This window comes from Manis pentadactyla, chromosome 12 (genome assembly GCF_030020395.1).
Source record: "Manis pentadactyla isolate mManPen7 chromosome 12, mManPen7.hap1, whole genome shotgun sequence".
NCBI classification, from domain to species: domain Eukaryota; kingdom Metazoa; phylum Chordata; class Mammalia; order Pholidota; family Manidae; genus Manis; species Manis pentadactyla.
The window spans coordinates 99749925-99775866 of NC_080030.1; the positions used below are offsets into that span (position 1 = coordinate 99749925).

Here is a 25942-nt window from a genome sequence, read left to right on the forward strand (position 1 = left end):
AAAAGGTAGACTTGGAATGAATATCTGCATTTAATTATTTCTGACTGAATTGAGATCTGAGCAACCATGCCTATGGCTTCTGTCTCTTGTAGTGTGGTTGAGTGCCCTTCCAGAGACGGACACAGGAATGTGGATATGTCTGAGTGTCCAGAGAATTCCATACTGTTGTCCACTTGAGTTATCATAATTGCCTCTCTAAAGGTTACTAATATTATAACGTAGAATTTAAAAAACTGCTTTCTGTTGCAGGCAGTATTTTTTTATACTTGGTCCTCAAGAAAGAATTAAAAGGCTCACATAAATATGATCAATTTAGGCATTCAGCAGGCAATAAGAAACTGTTTTTGCTTTCTCTTAGTAAATAAGTAATTCCCTCCACTCAACCCAATAGAGAAAAATCAAATCAGACCAGCTCTATTGCTTCAAGTACAGTTAAGTTCATCATTTTTGCCGAGGTTATACTGATAATGCAATATACCATGGAAGAATCTAATATTCAGCCCAGGGTGAAGATAGGGGATACCAGAGGATTAGTGTCAGGGTGCTTTATAGAAGTGATGCTTGATGGACAGGCTAGAGACAGATCTACAGAATCTCATTAAATTGCTGAATTGTTCATTACAGAACATTCTTACTGTAATAAAGTGCTCATTGACTTTGACAAATCCCTATCCCATGTCTTCAAGAAGAACAGTGAAGCAAGCGGCGTTGGGAAGGAGAAAGGAAATTGGCACCAAGTAGGACAGGTAATAGAAAAGTGGAGGGAGGGGTAGTGCTTTTTGATTAATATGTGCAGTCGGTACCTTACGTGAGTGCCCAGTAAACAGACGCATGCACATGCACGTTTTGTGATGCTTCTGTTATCTTCTGGTGATGTAGTCTGGGACATTCCCTTTTTTTGGTGAAAGGTCTGATTTTCATTATTTCAGCAGACTTCACACAGTCTGGCTCTAAAGCTATGTCACCTTCCAATTATCTTCACTGAACAAACTCTTTTAACTTCCTCCTGCTGTCCCTTATCCAGTCTCTTTCCCAAAACTGTGTGCTGCAGGCTATAATAGCCATTCTGTGGGGCTGGAAACCTGTGAAATCCCCCAAGATCATGCTTTGTGTCTGCTCTTTTTTCTCCCCCTAGTTGACCTTTTTAAACTCTGCCTTTAGACTTTCTTTTTTTTTTTTTTTTGGTCACTTCCATAGCCTGAAACTGCTTGCCCTGTTGGTTAACTTCACTTTGTATTCACAGGTAATGTAGAGGTGGGCACAGCACACATACTTCAGTGTGTAAAGACACAGATGTCTCTACAAAACTTTTTTTTTTAAGTCAGTTCAGTTCAGGTTCACGATTTGGTCTTATGCTTCAAGGCCAGTGATTTCTCAGGTTCCAGATGAAAAACACCAAATTGGTTATGAGGCTCAAAGAAAGAGACTTAAAATGAGCAAATCAGCCATGGAGGAAACGTGGGATCACTCGCATTTGTGACCTGGTAGATCTCCACCAGCTTTATTCTGCTTTGGGTTTTTAGCTCTGACTTCGCACTTTGTTTCAGTGGGGCCCTATTAAATTCAACATACAGTTTCAGACTACTGAGCCAGGTTCCTGCTATAAAACTTGGAGTGAAATAATGTCACAATTCCGTATCACTGCCACGTAGTCCATCTGTTTGCATTTGCATAGGAAGCACAACCTCATCTCAGTTTTCTTCTGAGAAAAGTATGTCCTCTGCCTTTTCTATCTCAGATTCTCTTTCACCAGAATGTGGGGGAGCTTACTTTCTATGGGAGAACAGTTTATTGAACAAGGCTGAACATAATGTAAATTCTTGTGTCTGCTGGCAGAGGGTACCGTGTGGCCCTCCCTCCGTCAGTGTTGATTGAGCACTAACTGCCCCAAACCATGCTGGCATGTGAGGCTGGGGACAGGTTTGCTGTGCCGACTCCATTTTCCTCTCTAGGCCTTACCCCAGGTGGGAGGGAGCCTTGTGATTGTTAAACCCTTAAAATCCAGCTTTCTGGATTATTTCCACTCTGATGTAGCAGAAATAAGAATGATATTTTAAAATGGCTAATGATAGTTTGTGGGGGAATAATGAATATTTTTCCTTGAGTGTCTGTGCTACGCAGAGTGTTAGAAGCTGGGTACGGGGGTAAAAAGCATTAGACAAATGGTCACTTACAGGGGTAGAGGGATTTAGTTTAGTTTAATCTCTGAGTGGGGAGACGTTTTATTTTCCTTTAATCATTAACCTAACTGTTTCCTCCTTCTACTGAAGGGGATTTATTATTTTATAAGGACAGTACATATAAGTCAGTGCTTTTCTTCCTTATTACCCTTCGGGTGAAGGCTCTTCCTTCTTGTATTTTGAACTGAACTTTGCGAGACCTTAATGGCTAACAAGACCGAACAATTCAGTGGTCACATTGCTGATGTCAAATAGGATCAGACTTCAGCAGGGAGAACCCCCTTTATCCTAGCCATGTTCCCCTTTAGTGTGGCAGGAGGGATCACGCTGCCTGCTTTGCGGCTGGGGGTAATCCTCTTTACATCTGGGTTGGATCAGACGTCCCCAGAGGCAGAGGCTATGCCTGCTGCATTTGCATGGAACACTGCCATGTTGTCCTCTTGCACTCTATAAATAATAAATAAAAACAATAATGTAGATTTTTCATATTAAATGTATTGAATGGATAACAAGACATTCTACTATTCCTACAGAAGGCTGGGTTTACTTTAGGAAACCTGGCATACAAAATGAGTTTGCCCTTTTAAAACTGTATTTTTGCTTGTACTTCTGTTGGAAATTTGCTTCCATAAGTCACGCTGCTAATAACACATTCACTTTGCGTCTCTAGAGACTGAAGTCCATATTGTTTAGTCAGCAACTCGGATGCAGTGCTTTTTTGATGAGTCCCTCCTGGGCTTTTATCTACACCACAAAACCACCCACATTACAGTTTGATTTAATAATTCCCTCAAAAGGAGTCCCAGGAGGTGAGCCCGAATAAAAAGCTACTATTCCTTTATAGCTGGAAAAGAGAGGACACTGGTGAGATACTCCGCTTTTGTTTTTTATCTCACGTTATAAATTGGCCCAGATGCATCTCTGACCAGGGAGAAGGCAGGACTTCAAACAGTACTTGGTGGCAGACGACAACGTCATAACATTTCCTACTTTGACTCTCACAACGTGATGTCAAGGATGCTCCCGCATCTCTCCAAACTTGCTCTCTTGTGGTACAAATGGGGACACTGAGGTGGCAAAGCTAGAGATCAGATTCATGTTTTCTGATCCTTGGGCTCTTTCCACATGCGTCCACAGCTTCTAAACCCGTAATAGAAGCTCAGAAATACTGGGAGTGAGGAACGCAGCAGTGCATCCCATTAATCCATTGGCTTTAGGAGAAATGAGGAAGGGCTTGAGCCCTCTTTCTCTTTGGTGTGATGCCCACAGATGGAAAGGGTGATGCCCAGCGCTAACTCTGCTCCGTGACCTGCTCTTCGTTCATTGCGAAGAGCCGTTGAGCGCCCACTCTGCCCACCGATGTGCCGCTGTGTGGACCGTGGCCGCCGGCTGTGTGACGGGTTCTGGGCGGTCAGCAGAGGAAAGCGGCCCAGCTTTCCTGGGGCCGCAGACTCTGATGTGAAGTGCTCCCCTTGCTACTCTTAACCATCGTGCTTGACTCCTTCTCAGTGGCGACCGGCCTCTGCCAAGTAGTTCGATGATTTCTTTGCTAGTTGTGGGCATGGCGAGAGGGTATGGGTACACTGGGGAATGAAACGCTTTTGTTTGGACATTTCAGCCCTACCCAGTGTCCCTTGGCCTTGTCCTCTGTGCTGTATTCATCATTACCTCGTTCGTTGTACGCACCCCCTGAACGCTCTGCAAACCTTCGGTACAGCCCAAGCCTCAGGGAAATCAGACTGTGGGTGATCATTCCATCGAAAAAGAATTCCGTGAATAGTGTTCTCATTTTTAACACTTGCACCTTAGCAACTAGAAATATAATAAAACATTGTGGCTTGAGAGCTCTTATCCCCAAACAAAGCTGTAATCTTTCACCACATCCCCACTCTTCCTCGATTCAATTTCTTACATTCAAGTACTTTTATCAAACAGGCACTTCCTGAGCATCGTCATGATACTTCATTTTATTTTTTTACCTCCCTTTCCTTAGACTAATTCAAAGGTGTGCCGCTTCTCCGCTTTCTTCCTGAAGCTTCTGGCAGTCCGCCTCAGCTGCACACAGTCTTTCTATACATGTGATGAGGATGTCTCCGTTCCTTCTCACTAGTGTTTGCGAAGAGAATAAACAGCGGCTCCTTCGCACCCCAAACAGTGCTGTGCTCGGAGGACGTGTTTTCCTCTGGCGGCCCCAGCTGGACGCTGGGCGACGCTGCTGTGTCACGGCTTAGACTTGAAGCTTCCAGAGTATATGTTTAGCCATAATCTACACGAGACCAATTCCTCTCTGAGAACTTACCCCCGAGAGCTTGACTGGCCGCCTTGCTGTTGTGTGTCCGGGCCAAGTGCCTTTGCAAGACGCAGGATGCATTCATTTTGGGGGGACTTAGCTCCAGCCCATCCTCAGCCCTGGAGCTGCGCACCGCCAAGCAGCTGCGAGGAGCAGCGACGACCAGACATGGCAGGAGACCCAGTTGTATTCGTGCGCTGCTGTTCTCACGAGGGAATAGTTATTTTTCCCTTCCATTTTTTTTTTAAGAATGTGCATGACAAAACAACAAGATGATTTAGGAGATATGACATATTTATGTTCTCTGCTTCTAATTTTCACTGATTCATGTTGTTTCCAGACTGATATTTTTGTTGTCGCTGCTGTGCAAAGGAAAAAGGTGGCTGGAGAATATTACTTATGCATTCATTGGTGGCCTGCAGTAATATCGGTGCTACCTGGGTAATCAGGGATTTAAAAATAAAACCCAACTCTAAGTTATATATGAGGTAGAAACCCTGAGGCTAGGCGCGGAAGTTCATCCATAATGATCACAATAATGATTCCTTACAGTCCTGGGAAGCTTAGTATTTTTAAACCATTTTTCTACACATAAGTTCATTTGAGTCTCTCCTCAGCCTTGTTAAGGTTCCTAACGAGTACTAGCCAGATTCTAACACGTGAGGAAACGGAAGCTCACAGCGGGTCAGTGACCGGCTCCCATCACAGTATAGGTTTCAGTGCAGGTCTCACTGTAATCTCCTGAAACACACCAAATCTCCAAGAAAACCAAACTTTGAAATACTGATGCGTCGTCTCCTAAGCCAAACAGGCTCTATTAATCTATAGTGAGAGAGCCAGCAGGACACATTTCCTGACAAATTACCAATTTTCATTTCTGCCTGTGGTGGGGAGATGCAAAACTGACTCCAAGGGCAATACTGCAAGAATGTGTTAGCGAGGGTCTTTGTCAGCCCGGAAGCTTGGGGCTCTAGCTGGTCCGGGTGGGGGGGAGCAGATGGAGAGTCTGGCAGGGGCAGGAAACCACCTCTCATGCCATCAGCAGGTAGGGTGGCGAAGTATGAGGCTGGAAGAGAAGGGCTAGAGGACGGGTCACTTAAAAAATCTGATGGAGAGATTTCAGTCAGTGTAGAAAAGAACCCTGAGGGCCCTTGTTTTCTCTGTAAGCCATTGTGGACTGTGTGGTGGACCATCTGCAGGCTGTTGGAACTTGGATGGGACAAATGGGAATGATTCATCATTGTATCTTCATTCTATACTCAACAGATAAAACATTTAGAAATTTATGCAGCAGAAATTGACATACAGCCTAGTAGGGGGCTTAAGAGAAAGGGAGAAAAAAGTATTACTTTACTGAATCTGATAAATGTTAGTCTCTTCTTCCAATACAAATAGGCCTGTGGCCTCTATCTTGCATCACCAGATTCTTTGTATGGGACTCTTTATAGGACAGTTGAGTGACCAGTGGCCATGGTATTGATGCTATTCATGGCCAGTTGCCATGTCAGACCATCAGGATTTCCTGTTCTGGGCATTCTAGGTCAGAGAGGATCTAAACTTAGCCATGGAGTGGCCCAGATACTCCAAAATTATTTATATTCAAAGAGACGTCTGGATGAGTCTTGACCCTTCCTGCTGAACACTGACGTCCTTACGCACTCTTCTCCCACCCCTGCCTCCGCAACTTTTGCTAACGGTAAAAATGAAGGAGGACACCTCGGTTCGCCACACCTTCAGGGGAGAGGTGGTCATTCAAAGGTAACTGAGGGCAGCATGCCTCGATAAAGACACCTTTTAGACTTCTCTTGTGCCCACAATACCAAGGAAGGCATTCTGTGCCGTGAGGTTCTACTCCTCAGTCTGGCCAGCTCCTCATCGCTTGCGGTGGGGCCCATTGGAGGAACGCGAGCAGCCGTCCATGTTCTGCTAGACAAAACATAAACAAGAAGAAGAATCCTCTTAGGGAAAAAATATTCTGGATGGCTTCTAAAGATAGATAGCAACGATTTTTGACATTATTCCCCTTGCTCTGTAAGCAGCACCACAGGTCAGGTTTGGTAAGTAACATATGTGTTACTTACGCTTCAAGAACGGAAGCTAAAGGGAGCCCTGCAGGCTGGAGGCCGAATGCACGTGTCTTCTTCATGCGGGCTCTTGTTGGTGAGAAATGCCCACATGCTACCTCCGCCGGCCAGACAAGGACATCAGGTAATGCAAGGAGTGATGGATGGTGCGCTAAAGTTTCAGCGTTTTAGGAGGACCTATCTTATTAACACTTTAAAACAAGTGAGCATAACATCATTAATTTTGATTAATTCATTTGCTCTTAATATAGCTTTTAATTTGTAATTCTATGTGAATTACAATGTAATTTGTCATTAATTACACTAAATTGACTCTAAGTCAGCCAATCACATTGGGAAATTACTCACAGATGAAAGTAAAAAGTAAAACTCTCCATCCAGAAAGGGCGGCACTTGGTTAAGAAGCAAATACCCTTTCGATATCCCTCCCTTTGGCTGTGAGGATGACATTGGACCTGCTGAGGACTGTCAGTGATTTCTTGTTCTGCCCACTGCTGGGACCACGCACTCTTTGGAGTGAAGCCCAATATAAAAGGTAAATAGCAAAGCAAACAAAGGGGTTGATTTATCAGCTTTGCCAGGTCCCCTGAAGAATATTTCTGCTCTTTTCATCTCATATAAGATTTAGGCCAAGTAGAGGGGCTGCGTAGGGCTTTAGAATGATTAATTCCACGCCTCTTGGGTTCTAGGAGTTAGAACAGGCTTTTGCCCAGGTGGGCTTGCTGTTCATCTTCACACCCTGCGAACCAGCTAAGAAATCCTGTTTTGAGTCACATGTGCTGTCAGTATCCAAAGCCACTCCTATTTGACAAGTACACAAACTGCCTTCTGCACAGAAGGAAGTGGTGCCTTAAGAGGCCAGTAGCACACTGGGGGAGTTGGGCTTTCTGTCAGGAGATGATGGGGTGGGTGTCACTGGTAAAGCTTGTTGGAGGTGCCCGTCTGCACACAAGAAGCAAAGTGACCACTGAAGAGTACGGGCACTTGAGAAAGCGGCAGGAGAGCAAGGACGGATTTGGGAAATACTTGCGATCGAACCATTTGCCAGGTATCCTCCTTTGAGAACTGTCTCCCAAATTGACAATCCAAACAGAAACTTTGAGATGCTACAGAAAATCATGTGTGATAGCCTGGTTGAAGTCTATTTACATGTAATTAGAACTATGGGAACTTGGTATATTATGGGTATGTTTGCAGTGAGCAGTTGACCCATAAAATGAGGTTTAGATATGAAGGAACAATTTTGCTAAATATTGCATGGAAAATTTCAGGCTGATTTTAATAATCCCTCCTTCTACTTTGTTGATTAGATGCCCCTCTCTCATCATTCCACCACACAGTCTAGCAAATGAAATGGCTTAAGTTTTACATAAAAATTTTGAGTAGAGAGGTTAACATACCCTGAATCCTGAGGTAGCAGCCACCTTGTCCTTGGTCTCTTAAATACAGGCAGGTGGGGTTCATGCCACACACACACACACACACACATACACACACAGATTAGCTGTGTACTAAACTTTGCAGCTAGCTAAAAGACTTTGTTTGGTGGTACATGATTTCTGAATCATAATACTCTCATGATTGGCTTTTTGCCCCTCCAAATGTGTATTCCATTCACTACTAAATTCTTTAAGGATGTTACTGTCCATGGTCATTAACAGTAGTTGCTGTATAAATGCAGCTTTACACCATTTCGATTTTCTCCACATTCCTTTCATGCCAAACTTAGCCGGGCCTATCACAAAATTATTTATTCCTCTTCCCCAGATATTCTTTTTGATATCAGCATTAGGGTTGGTAGATCCCAGACCTTGTCCCAGCCTCCATTCCCAGCATAGCTTCATGTTCTTAACCACAGCCTCTGCTGGATCCTTGCTCTCTGATGGATGAGCTCTTTTGAGCACTTAAGGTGGCATTTCTCAAAAACAGTGAGGCTCTGGGTCAGAGGAACTGGTACTGAAGAAAGCAGAGCAGTGTGGTTGAGAGAAAACATTGACAGGGCATTTCTGCCCTCGGTCTTATCTTCTCCTCACTGAGATTGCTGGCAGAATAAACGGGTCTGTTAATCAAACAGCACTGAGAGGTTAGGCCACTGGAAGCCTTTTTAGTCATTTGGTGCTTTTCAAGAGTGAATTTGTTAGAATTATGCTGAATACCCACTTAAAGCCTCAGCTGATCGCCCTACCTGTGTTTTATAACTCTGCACTGTCAGAACTCATAATAAGTCAAACATTCTTTCAGTGGTGCTCATAAGGGAGGAAAACCCCCCCACAAATTTAAGAGTAATTTCAGATTGTAAATGAAAAGGAGAGGCACGACTGTTCATTTGCACCAATCATGCCTGCCTTTCATCTGCTCTGATTAGGCCTGGTGCGGTTTCATCAGACCCCTCCATCACAGAGCTGTCACTCCAGCCGTCTGTTGATTGAAAACAATCAAGGCTCTGATGGCACAATTATTCTGACCCTTTAACTAGAGGCTGCTGTGATAATGAAAGGTTGATTATGATAGTTTGTGCCTCTTTCAGTTTGCCAAGAAGGTTAATTTGGGCATCAGACGGATGTTTAATGGGCGCTTGCTGGCTACACTGAGGTAAATGAGAACGTGCAGTCTTGGATATTGCACGGATATAGTTTGGCTGTCAATCATTGTCATTTGGAGTTTGTGCCTCACACTCTGGAAATCACATTTTATTTTTTCCTTGGGATTTAATTTATTCTGTGCCCTGAGGAAGTTCTTTCACTCGGTGACCTTCACAGCAGCTTTCTCTGCCTTTTTTTTTTCTCTTTTTTCAAATGGAGCTCAAAGGCACAACACATCTAGAAGAGCATTTTTCTTTCATTTTCACTTAAAAATGGAAACTTTAAAAATCCACCCTTATCACTGCCTTCCAAGAGAGCAAATGCTTCCAATCCGATTGTGCAGTGGGGAGGCGTAAGCGATGGGGGGACTTTGGCCGCTTCGCTAAGGAGGCAGCTCACACAGTTGTTCTGCACTGTTCTCACCCCAACCAGCCAAAGTAGTAAGTTCAAAATGGGCACATATATGGAACTGACAGGTCTGTTTTCTTTACATTTCTCCCACTAGCATGTTTCACAACAGTTTGCTGAATTCCTGTTTCCCTGGGGAGCCTGGGGAGGGGCTGAGGCCGGGAGACGTAAGGTCTGTCTGGAGAAGTAAGGAGATTATTAAAACGTGCAAATTTCAGTGTGTATAAATCCAGCGTCTAATCTTGTTGCTATTTGAAGCATAGGGTAAAAAAGAGGCAGGCACTTAATAATGCTGGTGTTTACAATACGTAGCTCATTACAATCCTTTTTTCTGCATAGCTTTTACAAAGAAAAATAGAGGAAAAGAAAAAAATATAGGAAAATCATAGACGAGCTACCTGAGAGCAGAATCATTGTTCTGCTTTTTCATTTATGTTGTCTTGGGTTTCATTCCCCCCAGTGAACATTCAGTAGCATATTCCTACCTAGCTTTGGACATTGTTCTCACATGTCAATTGTTAAACAATGAAGTCTATAGATGTTAAAGTGAAAGCATCAGAATGAGTATAATTTTATTTAAGGTGTTCTGTTTTCATGTCGTGTATTTCTTGCTAAAGAAACACACGAACTATTCGTTTTTGAATGGTAAAGAGAGCCTTTCAGTGGTAATTCAGATTCACCTGCCAGGGCTCCAAAAATGAATTAAGACATTGAATGCAGTTACTGTTTTAATGCAGCCCTTATTTAAGGAGAAGTGCTGTTTAAAATGTGAATTTTAAAAGAGATGAGAATAGCATCATGCCTTTTTGTGGTCTTACCAGATTCTTCACCATGCTAGACCAAGAATGATTATTTTTTTTAGCGCTCTGAAACAGCATGGATGAAACAGCCTACAGGAATGCCTAGAAAAATGATTGGTTAGTCATGTCTTATTTTATTTAAGTAAGATGGAGTAAAAAGGAAATTAGGGGAGAAAGGTATCAGTCAAATCAATCAATAGTATTTTTGGGTATTTGAAAAAGTAGGATGAGGCTTAATTTGATATTAACTTGTGCTATCTGTGACAGTGAGTGAGCTTATCTTATAGATTCATTATGTTTGCAAAATAATGGGCCTTAAGCAAGCAAAGACTCTTTCTTCTTAAAGGAAGTATAGCTTATTTCAAGTTGTTTTTTGTCTAAGCCTGACTGGCTTCTCACCTTCCCTCCTTGTGTGGTACCCTTTTTATCCAACTGTGGGCAACCAATGTCCAAAATAAAGGCCTTCTCCTATGGCTTGGCAAGCCGTCCTCCACATGCCCACCCCACGCTTCATGCTGCCTCGCTCTCCCAGCCTGCATCCCCTCCGCAAGGATGCGCCTCCTCCGGCCCCACAGAGCATCTCACGCTTCATCTCCTGGCCTCTCTTCTGGCATTTCTTCTGCTCTCAGGACTGGCCTGGTCCCTGGACCTTGTTTCTCTTTCCTCTTCAACCCTTCCATCTCCACCTTCAAACACTTTGTTCCTTCTGACCTTATGAAGATGCCTCAGATCTGTGATTTCTCCAGATTGCAGTCCCGTAATTCCTTGTCTCTCAGTCAGCAAACACTGGGCTTTCCCCCTGGGCGCCCGGCACGGGCTGCAGCACAGTCTTCCTCTCAGTGAGGCCTTCGGAACGGCCTTTCCCTTCGTCCTTCCTTTTCCGTTGCCACCCCTCTTCCCTCGCAAGTCTTCTGAGATTGTCAAGCCGCTGGTTGTCGGGCCCTGAGCTTGTCTTTCCTCATATCCGTCTACCTGACGTGACTACTCTGGATTGGATCTCTAGGCCACTTCCTCCACCGAACAAGGTGTGATAATTGTGCTGGAGAGTGCATTATCTCGACAAAGATAATACTTGTGTATTATACTCAAAGGTGTTGCAAGATGCACATAGAGAAATCGCCATGTCCCAGTTGTTCATGCCATGATTAAGTGGAGTGAAAGAATGCGGTGTGACACATTCAGTTTAAACATCAGTAGCCAGGCTGAAAATATCCCACAGTGAAGGTGGTAGTGGTTGGCTTCACATTTCTGGGTATTCCTTGCAAGTCACCGAGAGTGTGGGCCCTGGCCGCACAGACCCAGCCCACCAGCGCCATTCCCCTGACGGTGGAGCCTTCAGGCAGTGGGCGCCCCACTCCACTTACTGTGCTCCGCAGCTCTGAATTAACGTGCGAAGTGAACTTCGAGGATTCTTTTCTTTCTATTTGGAGGCTGCCAGCATTAAACCCTTAAATGCAGCTTAGGTATTTCGTGGGCATCTAAATGCAACAGAGTGCCATTTGTTTGAGGGGTTTGATATCTCCAGCAGTGACCTCGTTGCAGCTACTTGAGCCTGTGAGGTCCTTTTGGCCGTTAAAGGTCTAATTTCAGGTAGGGAGTATGTGCTGGTGAACCTGCTATTGACTCATTGTTATGGAAAGAGTTCATAACAAAATAGCCAAGACGGTGCTCTCAGGATGCTCTGGGGCATGTTTACAAATTTAACAGCTTTTAGCCATAAAATTTGTAAATGTACCCACAATATTTAAAACACCCAAGAAGGAAATGGCAACATAAAAAGATGGTTCTTACGAATGTCTGGACGTGTGTCTGGAAAACCTGCCCACAATAGATTGAAACGTCCAATTTGCAGGATTTTCTTCCCCTAATTCCACATTCCATGAGTGTGTTTTACAGGGATACTGTTAAGATACCTGAGGTCAAGAGTCAGCCTTGAGTTTTGTGGTATTTAAATAGAGATTGGAAGTGAGTGGCAAAAAGAACATGTATATGTGTACTGGTTAGAATATTCTTCCTCATCAAGCAAGTCCCTGGCACATAGTGAACATTCAATCAGCAACTGAGGAATGGATAAATGAAAAAGCAGAAGAAAAGATTCATGGTTACGTCATTCACCCCATAGCAACAAAACAAGAAGAATCAACTCCGACGATCAATCATTGTTTTAGTTTTCTCAAGCCAGATAGCTTAGTTTATATATATTTTTTCCTTGCTACTAAGTTAACTAAGTGGAGATTTGAAAGGACTCATGGACATGAATTCAAGCGTTTTTAATGAGAAATGAAAGTGAAGTGAAGAAAGTGAATATACACTGTTATGCATATGCAACTAGGTTAATGTCTATAACTTCTTTCTCCTTTCTTTTCTTTCTCTCTTTCTTTCCCTCTTTCATTCATTCATTCATTCATGCATTCTCCTCTGACTTGGGATGTAAAGCCACAGATCTTAAATTACTAGGAGAGAATCACTGAGTTAATTCGTGTGAAAACAGGCTCATTATAAGGACTAGTTTATAATCTGCAACAGATTATCCACCATGCTTTTATTATCACTTTACAACGTGTGAAGTATTTAATATTGTGTAGCATGATTCTTACCACTACAGCAGTCTCTCAAAATTTATGTCAATATTGCACAATATTGTATTGTGTTAAGAATAGTCTGAACATGCTGCTTTATCATGAATTCAAAAGGATGATTGAATTGAGGGTTCGCTGCATCTCTTGGTGGCACATTGCCATCTATTAATTCTGTACATTGTCTAAATGTCATAGTTTACCAAGTACTTTTCAGGGGTTTTTCTCACTCTGTCCCCTGGATCCCGCGTCATAGCTCATATCATCCTTGTTTTACAGATGGTGAACCTGAGCCTCAGAATGCTGGTGTTTTTCAAATATTCTCAAATACATTAAGTTGCAGAAATAGACCTTTTGACCTCAAGACCTGCCTCCTTTTTCCTGGGTCACATTCACCTTTATGAGCACATAGCAATTAGTGGCAGAAAAATACATTAGAGTTCCCTGGCCATTTTCAGTTGATTTCCTCCTAATAATGCATCCTCACTGCACGCGCTGGCTGGAAAATCATGCTAAAGGGCATGTGACCCATGTAGGGCCATTCTAGTTCTTGTTGCCAGTGGGATGCCACAAGGTTTTCTTCTATTGATCATATTGGTTTTCTCTCATTTTGCAGTGTTGTTCTAATGATATCAGCTCAATAAATCACTGACCACATGCAAAGTTCCTTTTACATCCAGAAGAACGTCATATATAAATATGCAGACACTAAAATTTTACTGGGAAGTCTCATCTCATCAGTCCTGCATCATTAATACTCTGACACCATCAAAGCTTGCGTGGCTGGCTCAGACACTCTTACCAGCCCACTGGGGGTTCAGGTTAGGAAGTTATTTCTAATCATTCCTGTATTTTGCTAAGGCGCGAGGAGACTGAGGCTGGGATCCCTCTTGCCTGCAACATGATTGACGTGGGTGACATCGGTTGTCTTTACTGTCCTGTGGGATGCTTTTCCCATCTCAGAAGTTTTTCGTATGCTAGTCGTGGGGATGGTATACTTAGAGATAGTCCTGAGGTAAAAATGTGTGTGAATAGTTTGCAAAATATCTGCATTTATATATCCAATTTCATTCTGGAATTCTGAATAAATAGGACTGTGAAGCACTCACCTTACAAATTTGAAATGTGTGTCCTTTGGGCGAGATTATTTTTACAGGAAATTATATCTACTAAGTGGGAGGATGTGATCCAAACAAAATCGTTCGCAGGGAAAAAGTACAGTAATGTAGCGTGACTCTCTGCACACGGGCCTGTGTGTACATGCACTTTCATATGCACACACACACATACATGTATTTCTGGTGTGTACAGAGTAAAGGCAAAAAATCACTTTGTTTTTCTGCAAAGAGATTTATAAAAACTCTCTGTGCTGTGGAAATCTGTGGCTTGAACACCAGCTACACTGATTAATTTCGGTTGCCTGGCTCACCTGTAGGAATTTTGGAGGATTCTCCTTTAAAATGTTCCTTTTTGTTGGATCAATCAGTGAACACATATCTCAAAGGTAGGAGGTACTCTCATAAACTCACTTTTATAGTTGAGAAGCTCAGTGACTGGTCCAGTGTCAGCCATGTACTCATGCTGCTGTCTGTATTGCCTTTGCAAAGGTCAGCTCAAATTGCTGGCCGATCCTCACAGGTGGAAAGGACATCACCGTGTCCTAACCTCCTGCCTTTTCCTGTTGTTATTTTGCCATCTTCTTGACATACAATTTACCTTTTTGAAAATCCTCTTGTGTTGTGAGACTGAACCAAAGGCCAGCCCAGGTCACTTCCCTTTTAATTTGCTTCTCTAACTACCTGGAGCTTAAATGTGGCAGGCCGCCAGGTGGTTTTCCCCGTGACTCCTCCTGTCCTGTGTGTTTATCCCTGTCGATGGGAAAGAGACAGCCTTGTGGTCTCAGGGATGCTTGCTTGTAGACCTCTGCAGTCTGTATTTAAAAAAACATGTATGAAGATGATTGTCAGGCCCCATTTTTTGTTCTTTCCATTTTTTATTTCTAAAGAATATCAAACTTAAAGAAAAGTTTCAAGAGTAATACATAGAACACCCATATGATTTGCTGATTTCTTAAGCAAATTACTTCATTTGTTTTATCTTAGGCTCTCTGTCTGTCTGTCTAGATATATATATCTTGATCTCTACAGATACATATAGAGAGACGGAGAGGGGAAGGTGGTGGGGAGGGAGGAGGGAGAGGGAGAGATCCTGATTTCTGAGCCATTTGAGAGTAAGTTGAATATATGGTTTTTTTTAAACCCCTAAAAAAAACTCATAACTGTTCCGCTCCATGGAAATCTTTAGTACAAAGCAAAAGATTTATATGATCTGAAGAGAAACCAGAGAATTATCAGGCACAAATTTTATGCTCAAGGTGCACATAAGAGTCTTTGTTACTCTCCCAACTTCATAAAGTTTTAAATGAACACTGAAAGAATGTGTGTAGTTGTCATATCTGCTAAGCTAAATATTCTTTGTAAAATCTGTCAGGTCTTTCCTCCCTCTGACAATACATGAACCTGGAGCCTCATCAGACTTGATCCTACTGAAATATATTTCTTAGAGGAAAAAATAGCCTATGTGTCTTTTATAAGTCTGTAGTCAGCTATAATGGTTAATGTGCAACCTTCCTTGAAAAATCTGTTTTACAAGCAAAATGTTGACACAGTTTTAATTATAGCACTCGAGTGAGCACTGTTATAATTTTTAATGTTCCTCCACGGTAACGTTTTCATTGTTCTGGTAGAGGAAAATGCTCTGATCCAGTGTCCCTAGTTTCTGGTGCTTTAGGATTTTATGGGAATGTTGTCTTTTTGAAGAAAAATTTCTTGTTTGGTCTCAAAGAAGAGAATATGGCTAAAAAAAATTGGGTGCATTTACTTCTTAAGTGAACTTTCCTTTCTTTGGCAGTCATTATTCTGGTTTAGTATGTCACAATTCGGACCCTACCATGACTTACCTTGAAGAGGTGAGCTTCTGTGTAGTTTAACATGCAAGTCCCGGACCTGCTCACTTGCACTAGGGTAAAGTTTCCATAGTGTGACCTAAAGAAATGGTGTGTAAAATCAGTAGTATCTTGTAAAGTTCTGTTTATTACAATTTAAGGCATTGTAAAATATAAAAGAATGTACTTTTATGTAATATGTAGTAGTCGATGCAGCTTCCTTTTGAAGGCATGACTGAGATGATGGAGAACATGCTACACAGATCCTCTGTTTAGCAGGGAGAAATTCTGCACGTGCTTTGTCACTCATCGCATTAAGACGGGCTTTAGGACTTCCCACTCCTTGATGCCTATGGGCTCTATCCCTAGCCTGGCTCTCTGGGGGAGGTTCAGGGATGTCAGCTGGCTGTTGACTTTCTCCTGTGCTTTCCTTGGTCCCTTTCCGAATTTGCAGAAGGGAGGCATTTCTGCTGCCTTCCGGGCACTGCGGGGAGACGGGAGCCCTGGCTGATGTCAGTGGAGTGGCGGGACTGGCGAGGCTGTAGGCATGTGTGCCTTCCCAGTGTGGGCTCCAGCGCAAGGCACGGCTCAGTTTGCCCCTTCAGCAAAGCTGTCTGCAGCCCAGTTTTAAGGAGAATAATTAGAGCTGCCCCTGGCCAAGGGGGCAGAATTAGGCTGTCGGCAACAATACTGGCCCTGCTTACTAAGCTCTGGCTGAAGAGTTCATCCTTTTCAGTGGGGAAGAATGTGACATCAAGAAAAAGAAATAGTTGTTGCTGTTAGACAATGTCATAAGGGCTTTATCTTATGTTAGTGTTGGTTAAAAATTTTTTAACCACCCATCTAATGAGAATTGCCCTTGTAAAGGGCATTTCTATATATTTTTGCAAGATGCAAAGGTGCTTATATGAAAGAGTGCATTAATGTGTGTTCTTGGATCTGGGATGACTTCATGATCATACGGCTTCCAGGGAATCTGTGACTATAAGATCTCTTACTGTTTTGGCATTGCTTTGGGGTCACATTGGGCACACACATGCATGTGGACGTGTGGATGTGTGTAACAGAGTTAGACTTCAAAACAGCTGCTCCTTTCAAAGGATTATTTCAGAATAACAACTTCTATCTGAGTATGTTTGAGCATGAATGATAAAGGAATTGGGATTGTGACTTGAGGATCTGTCATGTTGGGGTGTAGCATTTGTTCTTGTAATTGGTGCATTTCTAAAATATGTATGATTAAATTTCATATTTTAATTGAATTAAAGCAACATTTGTAGAATTTGGGATTATATACCATTATGTTTAGGATTATGTACACATATATCTCATACCTTCTGCTCTATAGAGCAGCCATTGGAGGGGGGTGGGGGAGAAACTGACAAAACTAGAGGGAAGGGACAATCCTTCCCATATATTTTTCAGCCACGTTTAGTTAACAGGGCATGGCCTAGAATTACAACATATATTCCCACAAAAAGTAAAACAATAATTCATGACTCAAAGGATACCCTTTACCCTAAATGTTCTTTAATGACAAATTCTTTAAAAGCATTAAGAGTATTTTTAAAAAGCACTAAATATATGCTTTTTAATGTTGAAGTAATCTATCAGTGAGACTTATTGGAAGTCAATCTATCTGAAGCAAAGAATACTTATAGAATAATTTAGAGAATATGACAGTTATGTTCGGTCTTGAGCACATTTGCCTGGATTCTACTTTAAAATTATTATTGATGGAAAAATAACAATGATGCAATATGACAGGAAAATGCATTGTATAATTTAAAACATGGGGTTTTAGTTCCAGCTTTTCTACTTAGTTCCCTGACTTGGGATAAGAGAGGTAACTTGTCTGGATTTGATTTCTGTTGGTAAAATTGAGAAGCTTGAACCAAATGGACCCTAAAGTTTCTCATTGCCCTAATAGCTTATTTATCTGGGGGCATAAAAGCCCATGATATTCATTGCATTGCCAAGAATCTCAGAGAGGTGGTCAGCACCACTCACGTGATGGGGGAAATCCAAGGGCCTTATATTTGGAAGTCTGGCACAGTGCATCTGCTTTGAGGAGTTTTGAAAACTTTTAAGGGGTTTATAGGAAATCCACAAAGATGAAAAAGGAGGAAACCAAAGCCTGTGATAGATAAATGTATAAAGGAATTAATATTGTTTGTTCAAGAGATGTATGAAAAATAGCCTAAGAAGGGTTATAAAGAATTTTCCATTTAGCAGCAAATATTTATAGCCCATTGTGTGCCAGGCACTGTTCTTGTCAGGGATCTGAGGATGAGATGAGTTACTGCTGGAATAAACTGTAGCAAATGTTCCTTTTAGGAAGGAAGAATTCTCCATCAGGGTAACGTGAACTAGAGAAGGCCAGGCAGGGTACTTGGGAGATCTGTGGTCTTTAGAGATGACAGTCCCCTGTGTTTTAGATGGTTTAGGAAACATCTTGCCTATGGACCACGTTTCCTAAGTACTCTGTTGCACCTTCCCAAACTGCACCGTTAATTTCTTATCCACTCTTGCTGGTTCAGTCACCAGAAAAATGGAAAATAAGACTTTAATTGTGTGCTCCATTTTTCCTCCCAATTAAAACATTCTAGACTTCAGGGTGATGGGGATGTCAGTATGCCAGAATAAAGAAGACAAAGTAAGATTTCTTTCTGAGTTATGCTTTCTCAAGTGGTGTCATTAACAGCCACTAGTTCCCAGCATAACCGTTGCAAACATACCCCCCAAAATAAACTACAAAACTAACCGGGATCTTTGGGTTCTATGATGCCCCAGTGATGAATCAGCCTTCTGCGTATTCTGTTTTCTAAATCCCTTAAATGGGACCCAGGATGCCCTCCCCACTGTGCCCTTAATTCAGCATGGCAGTGAATGATGCCCTGGCAGGGTTCAAAGTATAGAAGTGATTTTGAAGTAACCCATTACTTTGAATTTCCTTTGCCATTACTTTCATTATTTGGATAAACAAAGATTTATCCATGGCTCCAGTGGTTTTTCCTCTTCTATATTTTCACAAAAGTAAAAACAGTACAATAACACTTTTACATTTATTCATAATTGTGAAAGCAAAACTGGACAGTGTTTACATGATTTACTTTATGCTGTTGGAATCAGCTGTTGATTCAAAGAACTTATAGAACCAGGTCTCAAAACGCTGTCTTACCCACAGAATGATCTTACCTGTATCTTACTAAATAGGATATATACTGTCTTACCCCTAATATTAAGCTACAGGTATTTTCTGTCTTTACTAAAGCATCCAATTTAGACTTCATTTGATTTAAACCTCCTTAAATTTGAAACAACAGATTTAATTTACTCTAATAAGGCAGCACTTTCCTGTTTCGTGAGTGGGGATCTGTCTAAAACCTTCCTCCTCTAAGTGTGGCCCATGGATCGGCGGCATATGTATCACCCGGGGGATTGTTAGAAATGCAGACTCCTAACCCTCCCCACACACCTATAGGATCAGGACCTGCATTTTGATCAGAAACCCCAGGTAATTTGTGCACATGTTTCGCTTGAGAAGCATTGGATTTGAATCTATAAATAACATCGTATCTAGGTGACATTGGTTTCAAGTTGGTGGCAGAATAGTTCATTGCATTTACCGATCTGGAGAAAAGATAAATCCAACAAGAATGAATGACTTGCGTAGTCTGAAAATAGTTATAAAAGATAAAGTTGTGACAATTGTATGGAATTTGTGAGACGTTAGAAATATTGGCAAAAACACAAGAGACAAAAATTATTCCAGAAAAATAGAAACTAAAGGTATATAAAGAAAATATTCTGTAACACATAATATTTGGGGAAAGTGACCATGGAAAGCATTATGAGACATGTGGTGCAGGGGTGGTAGGAGACGGTAAGCCAGAAATTGATCACAGTGTTCACTATTCTCTTGCCAGTTTGATTCGTTAGAGATTTTCCTAAATGCAGAGCCTAATTGTAGCTTGTGTACCTTTCATGCAGTAAGTGATACTGTTTGTAGAAAGATAAGCCAGAGACTGTTAAGAGGTGGGCTAGAAGATTGATTACAGCATAGGAAGAACTGATTTATGAGGAAAGAGAAAACTAATTAAATGGACAGAACTGTGCTATAAAAGAGGCTATGGAGATACAGATTTTTTATCTAATATTTCTCCAGTGATATCCATATGAAAGATGCAGAAACATGAGGATGTAAGGATGCTGAGAAATTTGTTACAGAGGAGAGCAATGTCAGCAGGAACTACTTGATTAAATTAGGAGTAATACCAAAGATTAAGTTTCAGAAAATTTTACCTGGTGCATGAGCAATGACCTTGAGTGGGTTGACTTTATCCCTGAGAACTTTTAGAAGCTCTGAGGGCATAGAATAAAAACTCATGTATTATGTTGTTGAATTATCTCCCCAAGGAAATAATTGGAACCCCCACCCCTGAAATTTGTAAAATTAGGGTAAAAAATAACCTGGATGCTGCTGGTGGGAACTCTCTCCACTATTGGCAGGGACCTGGCGATTGATGAGTGATGCTTTTCTTCTGAAATATCTTTGATTATTGCTGATGTTACTATGTGCTGATAAACATTTTTCATCAGGTTTATGTCTTATTTAAATATTTTAAATGCCAGTTTCTGGAAGAAGAGCTAGAGAGTGTCCCTCATCTGTCCTCCATGTGGTCTGCCTCCTTGGCATCGGTAGGTAAACTGCCACCCATCGACATCCTTTTTTTTCATTTTCCCACCATGTACTTCATTAAGAGAAGCAATTCAGTACATGTTGGATGTGGATTCACTTCCTACAATCTCTTCATTCAGAAGAGCCCAAAATCCGCCTTCTCTTTTGGAGCCATTTGTCAAATGGATACAGAAAACTGAAAGTGTGAAACATCTATTGCTTCAGAGAGCTTGGTGATCTTTTTCCAGGAGGAAAACCCAGTCCCGTTTGCCAAGGACTGACGGGCCAAGTGCACCACAGTTCCTTCTCCCTCCCTCTGCAGGACATCTCCCCCATGGGATGCACTGGTTGCCTAGACGAGCCCAGAACCCCAATTCTGTTGGTCAGAAAGCAAGTAAAACACAGCAAAATTATTCGGTATTCTAATTTCTTACCTTTTTCATGCTAATTCCTTCAGATACACATTTATATTGTCTAGGAGAACTAATTTATATAAGTGCTGCTAAGAATAATTCATATCAGGTGGGTTGACTGGAGATACTCTACTTCTTTATGCTGTGTGGGAGAAGGGTTGCCGAACGTAAATAAGTCACATTAAATTAAACTACCTCAGATGCTCCATAACATGAATTGGTTTTTTTGTTGATAGGTTTTTTCTAAATTTTCATGCAGTTTTGTTATTTGTGACTTAATGCACTGCTTTAGTTTTCAGAAATTCTGTTTGCCTCTAGCCAGAAGTTCTTACTCCTTTCCTTCTTGAAAGAGATGTGGACCAACACAAGAAGATGAGGATCACGTTCTGCAATTGTGTCTATACTACAAAGATAACCTCCTCTATATCTTGTTTTTGTAAAGATGGCTCTAATAAATTGACAGTATCTTACATGTGCCAACAACAATTGTCTTCAAGATGAAATCTAATTGAGAATAAATAAATAAAATTGATAGGCTGCCATAATTCTTTACTTGCTTCCCTGATACACCTATCGAAGGTGCAGGCGAAGAACTTATTTTTCTTTCTCAATCATTCTGTAGTGTCATACTGATTTCTCTCAGGTGCACCGTGGGGCCTCAGGTATTTTCTTACATGACTCGTTTGATCCAGCACCCAAGCTCCTGGGTTGGCATCTGCCTGAGCATTGATGGCGCTGCGCACTGTTGGCATTTCCTGGGGGTGGGGGTGGGGGGACACCAGGCCTTTATGCATCAAACTTAATGCATAATGTGATGGGCTATCTCACAACAGTGTCCTCACTCTTTGAAAGGGATTATTTGTCACCCTAAGTGATACCTTAAGTCGCTGTCTGTGTCGCTAACCTCTGCAGCCATATCCTGAGTTCGTTTGCATCTCTGGGGATGCAGAAAAGAATTCCTCAGCTGAGCACCAAAGCATTCTCATGCTGCACTGATCTTAAGAAATGACAGTCTTGCTAAGCGTCTGAAAGGCCGCGCGGGGACCCGGCGCCGGCTCTGCCTTGTCTTCCCGTCTCATGTCCCGCTCCCTGTGTTTCAGCTGGCCGTGAGGTGGGTGGAGCGCAACTGCCATCAGCAGCACATGGACGAGCTCCTGCAGCACATCCGCTTCGGCCTCATGGACGTGGCTACTCTCCACACAGTCGCGCTGTCCCACCCCCTGGTCCAGGCGAGCGAGGCCGCAACAGCCCTCGTCCAGGAGGCCCTGGAATACCACCAGAGCATCTACGCGCAGCCCGTGTGGCAGACCCGCAGGACCAAGCCGCGGTTCCAGTCGGACACGCTGTACGTCATCGGTGGGAAGAAGCGGGAGGTCTGTAAAGTCAAGGAGCTTCGCTACTTCAACCCCGTGGATCAGGAGAACGCGCTCATCGCGGCCGTCGCCAACTGGAGCGAGCTGGCCCCCATGCCCGTGGGCCGGAGCCACCACTGCGTGGCAGTCATGGGGGACTTCCTGTTCGTGGCGGGCGGGGAGGTGGAGCACGCCCGGGGCCGGACCTGCGCCGTGCGGACCGCGTGCCGCTACGACCCCCGCAGCGACTCCTGGGCCGAGATCGCGCCCATGAAAAACTGCCGCGAGCATTTCGTGCTGGGGGCCATGGATGAATACCTGTACGCGGTCGGGGGCCGAAACGAGCTGCGCCAGGTGCTGCCCACCGTGGAGCGATATTGCCCCAAGAAGAACAAATGGACTTTCGTGCAGTCCTTCGACCGGTCCCTCTCCTGCCATGCCGGCTACGTGGCTGACGGCCTTCTTTGGATATCAGGTAGGACGCGCCTCTCAGGAGGGATGGCTCAGGAAGCACTTGCATTGTGGCCCAAGTGTGAAAGTCGAGCTTTGGTGCTTGTGGCCATGTGTGTTTGAACGACTGGGCCAAGGATGCCAGGTGAGCTCATTAACATTGCGTTATTCAGCACCTACTCGAAAGAGAGCGGGGTATTGGGAAGTAATTGCCTTTTGGTGACTTTGAGTGATAAGTAGAGTGAAAATACAAGGTGGAAATTAATATCCCCTTACACCTCCTTTTTTTTTTTTTTTAACCAAACCTTCTATCGTTTAGCTTGTCAGCTTTGGGTGTTCGTGGATTGTATTGCAAGCTTTGTGGTTTATCCAGGTCCTTTGCTTTTCCTTTGACTCTGCTTGACTGGAAATCATTTCATCAAAGACAGGGCAGGCAAAGTCAAAGCCCAGTGACTCCATCCTGATTGGTAAGCAGTGGGTATATATCCAGGCAAGAGCCGGGGTGTATATTTGAGGGACGGAATTTAGTTATTAGCTACAATAGTCTGTGAACTGCAGTTACTCTATAATTCTAATCCTTCATTCCTCATTCCTCTCCCATTCTTACTGATTACTTGGGGTGCTAATTATTTTAGTTTACTCTTTGCGTCTTCTGTTTTTTTTTTTAAGTCTTTTGATGATGAGAAAAGGGGAGATGCGTGTAATCAGCCCCAGGGACCTAACCCCCCGGGTGTAGCAGTTGTCAACCCCCTGGTCGTGTTCCATCCACGCCCACGGATTCCTGCAGACCCTTCCCAGCTGCCCTTTTCCTGGGACAGGAGGAGGCTATGAGGCCCAGGTTACCAACACCGCATATCAACCGGTGTTTCCAGTCCCTTTATGGGAAGGCCCTAACAGGTTCTCCCTTGAAAGCTTTGCCTATGGGGAGGAGCGTTGCATTGTCCTGCCACTGGAGGTCCCTCATTTTGTCACCCAAGTGGAAGCTGTTGAATTTCTAAGTCAGGGACAAAGAGAAATAGAAAAATCAAAGAAGTTGAATTAGTTAAGTTTGAGATATTTGCACTTAGAAGAAACAGTCCTTTTAAGTACCTCTGTGAAGACTTCTCAACTTCCCTCAATAATCTTGTTCTAGTTGTTAAACATCTGCTCTGACAAAATTCTCCCCTGCCTTTCAACTCAATTCATTTGGACTCTGCCCATTTATATATATGCCCATTTAATAATGTATTGTTAGTGTACTGCATTCCTAAATTTTGCATTGCATTTTCTAAATATTTTATGAATTCCTCATAAATATTTTAATAAATAATCCTTAGTTTTTTGGCTATAAAACTGACTTTTTTAAAAATGCTGGTGTTTCCCTTACATAACCTTAAAGAGATGACTACTCACTATCTTCCTCAGTGAGGCCTGAGAGAGCAGAGCAGCCCAGCCTAGCCTGGCCGGGTGTGTCATTCTGGTGTCAGGCTGACTTCTCCTTCAATACGGGCCTGTATGTTCCCTTGTCCATTTTATCAAACATATCAACTTATTACAGATCTTACTGCTATGTCATTTTTTTCTCTCCTACTGTGAGAGGAAATACATTTTCTTTGTTCTTCTTTTGCACTACCGTATGCTGCCTGTGTTAACCATACTTAATGAAAACAATCACAATTTTCTCAGGCTTGATTCTCCCCACTGTGTACTTGAGATGAAAAACTCACTTCCCTGTGTACAGGACAATACCTTTAATTAGAAAGAAGAGGAAATCACCAGTGACATTTCTAGTACCTTCAGTCGTTTGCCTCTATCCTCAGGCCCAGCTTATAATAAATCAATTGTGAATCTAACCATGGATGGGAGGGGTGACTAGATTTGCTAATGGGCCCCTTAAAAGAAGACAGACATAGTTCACACCGTCACTGACGTAGAAGTGTTATCCTGGTTTATTGGAGCCGATGGAAATATTTGAGGCTATTCCTTAGGCTTTACCTAGTGATCAAGTATTTCCAGTTAAATGGATAGGGGACTGGGTCCTTGGCATCCTTCTGGTATTTTGTAAGTTTTGCCCGAGGTGGAAGTCGTAAGGATTATAGAATGTGGATTTAGGGACTTACTTCTGTTCCATAGAACACAAAATAAATGTTCCTTTAGAGACTCAACATTTCCAGCAGGCCCACTCCTTCCTCATGTTCCCTCTCCTTTCTTTGCCTACTTTGGGGTCAGGACACCTTGAAACCTGTCCATGATTTTTAAAACCAGACAGGCAGAGAAGAATTCGGAAAATCAGGCCGGTTGGATATGCTCCTTAGTATTTAATTTAAGATGTTAGAGATGTCAGATTTTACAGGCTGCAGTAGCATGTGACATTGTGACCCAGGTCACAAGTGCCCCCCATCCTTTCTACTTGAAATCCACAACACTGAAGGAAATAAGCATTAAATATCCTACAGTTGTGCTAGAAAGATATGCTCACCATTGTAGGAGATGGTCTGTGAACTACCAAAAAGAACCTTTTTGTGTGAGTGAAAGTTAATCCTGAGCTCCTCTTGCAGAATAACTGACCTCCTCATTTTTGTCAAATAGGAGGCAAAGTGGAATCCAACCACATAATTCGTACTTTAAAAGTATAAAAATAAGACCAATGCTACTGCATCTACTCAAAAGCAGTGTTTAGTGCCTTCTTGATTCTCTTGGTGAATGGTGCATCCTTATGAAGTCTGTTTTGATTCATAGATACATAGGATTAATTCAGCAAGCGCACGTCCTGCCCTCTAGGAGCTAACCATCAAAGAGTTTTTCAGATATCTCATTAATGAAAGAACATTTGTTAAAGCTTCTTTAACTCCCTAGAAGGCAAGTTTTTCATCCTGATTACATGTATAGAAGATCACATCACCCACCCCATTTTAAATAACTTTAATTTATTCAGATTTACTAACAGGACTTTGGCATTTCTTGTCTTCATTAAGATGAGAGCAGTGTAAAATTTCATCAACATTTAAAAAATGCCATAGCTTTAGCACATACACTCTGTTTGTGCAAATGTTATTTTCCTTGAATCTAAAGATTATATACAAAATATTGGGAGCTACCGGGGTGTGGTGGAGGCTGGACTGTGGCGTCTGAGCTCGCACACTGTGGTCAGGCTCACATTAAAACTTGCTCTGCTTCTTACCACCCAGGAGGTGCTGAGCAGC

At 42.5% G+C, this 25942-nt stretch overlaps 1 protein-coding gene and 1 pseudogene across 5 annotated transcripts in view; one reads left to right on the forward strand and one right to left on the reverse strand.

The window, feature by feature from the left end:
• The window catches only part of KLHL32 (kelch like family member 32), a 174873-nt gene that overhangs the window by 119735 nt on the left and 29196 nt on the right, over positions 1-25942 (forward strand). For all 5 annotated transcript variants that reach the window (XM_036890349.2, XM_057489439.1, XM_057489438.1 and 2 more), the window contains one exon: positions 22059-22785. In XM_036890349.2, the coding sequence (XP_036746244.2) occupies positions 22059-22785 (727 nt within the window). The remainder of the gene's footprint in view (positions 1-22058; positions 22786-25942) is intronic.
• On the reverse strand, positions 15165-15268 carry LOC118915060 (U5 spliceosomal RNA; annotated as a pseudogene).